Source organism: Wyeomyia smithii, chromosome 2 (assembly GCF_029784165.1).
Source record: "Wyeomyia smithii strain HCP4-BCI-WySm-NY-G18 chromosome 2, ASM2978416v1, whole genome shotgun sequence".
In the NCBI taxonomy this organism is placed as follows: domain Eukaryota; kingdom Metazoa; phylum Arthropoda; class Insecta; order Diptera; family Culicidae; genus Wyeomyia; species Wyeomyia smithii.
The window spans coordinates 168705322-168709075 of NC_073695.1; the positions used below are offsets into that span (position 1 = coordinate 168705322).

The 3754-nt window shown below is 36.6% G+C and overlaps 1 protein-coding gene across 2 annotated transcripts in view; it reads left to right on the forward strand.

The window, feature by feature from the left end:
- Positions 1-3077, forward strand: part of LOC129724209 (somatomedin-B and thrombospondin type-1 domain-containing protein-like) — an 84462-nt gene extending 81385 nt beyond the window's left edge. For both annotated transcript variants that reach the window (XM_055678909.1, XM_055678910.1), the window contains 2 exons: positions 1078-1198; positions 1818-3077. In XM_055678909.1, the coding sequence (XP_055534884.1) occupies positions 1078-1198; positions 1818-2184 (488 nt within the window). In that variant the 3' untranslated portion in view covers positions 2185-3077. The remainder of the gene's footprint in view (positions 1-1077; positions 1199-1817) is intronic.
- Positions 3078-3754: the final 677 nt, after the last annotated feature.

Here is a 3754-nt window from a genome sequence, read left to right on the forward strand (position 1 = left end):
TGAGATATTATTGTAGCATTGAAGGACCTCGTATGTTTCTTAAATAGGCTGTTCAATTCTAGGAACAATCAGTCTCGGACGACCTTTTGTACTGTGCTACTGCTAGGTGTCAGGGAAGTTCGAAGACAGCGGAAGTCGAATGAATGTCGAAAAGTGCTTCTGTGAACTTTTAAAAGTTTTTTTCAAACATGAAGGCTCCGCATTCATCACTTTTTTCCACCTTAAACATAATGCTAAAGAAACAGATTGTTAAATTTAGTAATTTTCATAGCAGATAATCAACTTATTATGGTGGTAAAATTTTAACACTCATTAGTAGAAATGAGGTGGTGTTATTATCCCGGACACTTAAAAGAAAATATGACTGCTCGAGTGGAGTAACTACAAAACTGACACGAGGCGTCATAGTTTCAAGTTCATTTCTTAAAATGTTTTTTTAATTATGAGAAGATGGAATGTAAGGGTCTTTCATAATACTCACAATACCAAGCTAACTCATTTTTGTTTCTAATATACCGAGAAACTGGAACTTTGATTTGTCATATTCAATACCATTTTACTTATAGACAGCTTGATTGGTGGCCAAAGGGCTGACAGAAAACTAATTTTTCTCCTATAATCTCTGTTTTTTTTTAAACGATATTTTTCAAAGTGGTACTAACTATTAACGAGAAGAAACTTGCCTCACGGTATTTCCATCTGAGCTGGAGAAAAGCCAGAAAAATAGTACATTTCTTTTTTCGTGTCTATCTTGTTTTCATTTTAATGCGAAGTATTTGATATTTCATTTATAAATTCATTAATCTTATCCAAAACCAAATGATAATATAATAGCATATGTAATGATAAACATTATATGGTCATGACAACTATAGGAAACAATTTTCCGAAGGTATAGTAGTTGTAGACAGATCAACATGCTAATAACAATTAGCCCTTGTAAATTATATCAAATTCTAAACAGCTGTAAGATCGTTACTTAGGAGGTGATTCCAGAGCAAACGAAAATATTGCACATAATTATTCGCTAAGTGACAGTTAGTAATAGCATTCTTTATTAATCTCTTTCGCATTCAGAAACGGCTCTGCTACTCCCGGCGGTGCTTTCGAAGAGCAGACACGAGAACGACACAAGTGATATCCGGCGTAATCTACGGCTGCGGTACAAAAACGCATACAAACACAACCGGGGTAACGAGTAAGTGCAAAATTTTATTAAAAAAGTTTCGCTCTTGTACCGGTATAAATACTTTCATTGAATAATTATCTTTGTATAGCGTAACTCAGTTAGCTTTCATTCAAGATGCTTTTTTCTACTTCACTACTCTATGGAAACTTTACAATCCCGGCAGAGTCAGATATTTCTTTGCTTGTTTCCCTCTTGGTACTGCATAATTCATTATCCCTTTTTTCAAGTTCCATTCAAGTCCAGTTACTTCGGCAGCAGCAAGAAAAAAGAAAATATTTTCAATGATGCTGCTACCTTCGAGTATAAATTGTAACCCCGAGTACCTGTCACTTTTCCACAGGAAATTCTTTTGAAAACCTCACTTTCTATTTCCTGCACCTCTGTTTCCGCTGGAAACCTTTTTAATTAACTTCCTTTTACAAAAACTAATACGCGTGGTGTGAAACTGGTACATGTCACGTAAACCAGGGTGTTTCTAAAAACTTTGCGTTTCCATATTTTGAATACTGCATACACTTGAAGCTTACATAAAAATAAGAAATCAACAAGCTTCCTAGTTACTCAGATTTGCTTAAACTGAAACCCTAATGATTTATATTTTCTATTATCTTCCATTTCCTCCACCCAGATATTGCATAGAATTCGAGGTTATCAAGGCGACTAAGGCATGCCACAAGGACAAAACATACAGTGCTCTAGCTGAAGGAGACCGCGTAATAGTTCGCTGCGATCTGGAGGCCTTGCATGAAGACAAATCCGCTTCTTTGTCACACGATTCCGAAATCTCTAACAACTCAATCCAGGATGACGAAGCCGACGAACAAAAAAGTGCAGACAAGAAGCCGAAGTTCCGCTGCCGAGGTGAGGGTCTCACTGGGCGGACTACCCGCTTTAGTAGCCTGGCTCTTCCGTCATGTCGAGGCAAATGGATGCGTGTGACGGCTAAGCAGTTGAAAAAATGCTCTTCTGTCGAGGCGGAGTACATATTCGTCTAGAGCTCTCGTTCTTCTATCTCCTCACAGACGGTACATGTAACATTATTAAGAAGGAAAAAAAAAACAAAAATAACAGGAGCAAACACCAGCAATGGCACGACAAGCGGCAGAATTTTCCCGATTTCGGTGCACGAGACGAAACGACACCACGTGAAAATGACACCACAAATTTATATCATTGACAATATTCAGCTTTGGCGAAATGCAGTAAAATGAAAATCGCTTGTCCCGCTCGGATGCATTGAAACAAAGATTTTTGGAAGTTAACTGATGACACTGAGTGAAAAAAAGAAGTAAAATGTCTCCAGTTTAGGGAAAATGCAGGTGACACTTACTGTCGGAAGGTTTAAACCCTTTCTTGAATGCAAAAAATGACATCCTTAAAGTGAAATTCCGTATTTAAGTCTATTGATAAGTAGTGAAAAACGAGCGAAAAATGGAAACCGAGTAATGAATAATACATGTTCGATTCGGATCATGTCAACAGCAGATTTATACGTCGCTAAATATTAAATATTGCGCGTAATCAAACGGAACGGAAGTAGGATCAGATATTTTCTCTGAATGTTCTATATTACCTTAATTTAGAATCCTTATTGATTTCACTCATCGTTAACATGCCATTCAATTGTGGTTGGACTTCGTAATCGAAAAATCTAACGAAACAGAAATAATCAGTTAAGAAAAGTGCCATATCATAATCCTTTTTTTAGAAACTGCTGTTTGCGCCTAATATCGCGGTATCAGAAAACCCAATAAAAAATCAACCAGTGCATATGCACGCCTACAGATGCGCATTACACAGGATTTAAGAAAAAGCAAAGATTGTATCACTAGGTATAGTTTCTTTCATATCAGTTAAAAATGTAAAGTAACGTTAAATCTAATTTAAATTACGTGTTTGTTTTGTTTACAAATGATGACAGCGATAATTTTCTGAATTTCCCCACAGTACTTTTACCAACAAATTTTCATATATTTACGGATTTTTTTGTATGCCTGCCCCGATACTTTACACAGATTACAAAGTGTTTGAGCTTGTTGATAGAGTTGATCTTGTTTGTTGCAAGCCTGAGCCCCAATTCGGTACTCCATGGTGACCGTTATGAAATTGGTACTATATGCCTGGTATGAAGTTCAACGATAACCTCGATGAAGCAAGAGCCCCCAAAAGCAGAGTACATGCGTTGAGTTGTGCACCCAGAAACGGTTCGGGTCCAATGAATTGCTGAGCAAATCCTTGTCTTGCTAGGCTGTTATCTTTTTACCTTTTTCTCGATTCCGCAGTGACCGGGTACCCAAAGTAGTATAACTTTGTTGCTCCATGAGTGTTAGATAAACAAAAATCATACACTTTTTGTGATTAATTGTTGTTGTTTTATAATAATTTGTTTAATTTGCGCTGCGTTACAATGTAAGGAATATCTTTATACGATTTCAAGACATACTTTCAATAACAAAAGTGAAAAAAAAGCTACGCTAAAAAGATTATAGCTTTTTGACCATTGCTAGGGGCACCAAAATTCTCAGGAATTGTTAAAACGCTCTAATCTGTCATATTTTTCCAGTT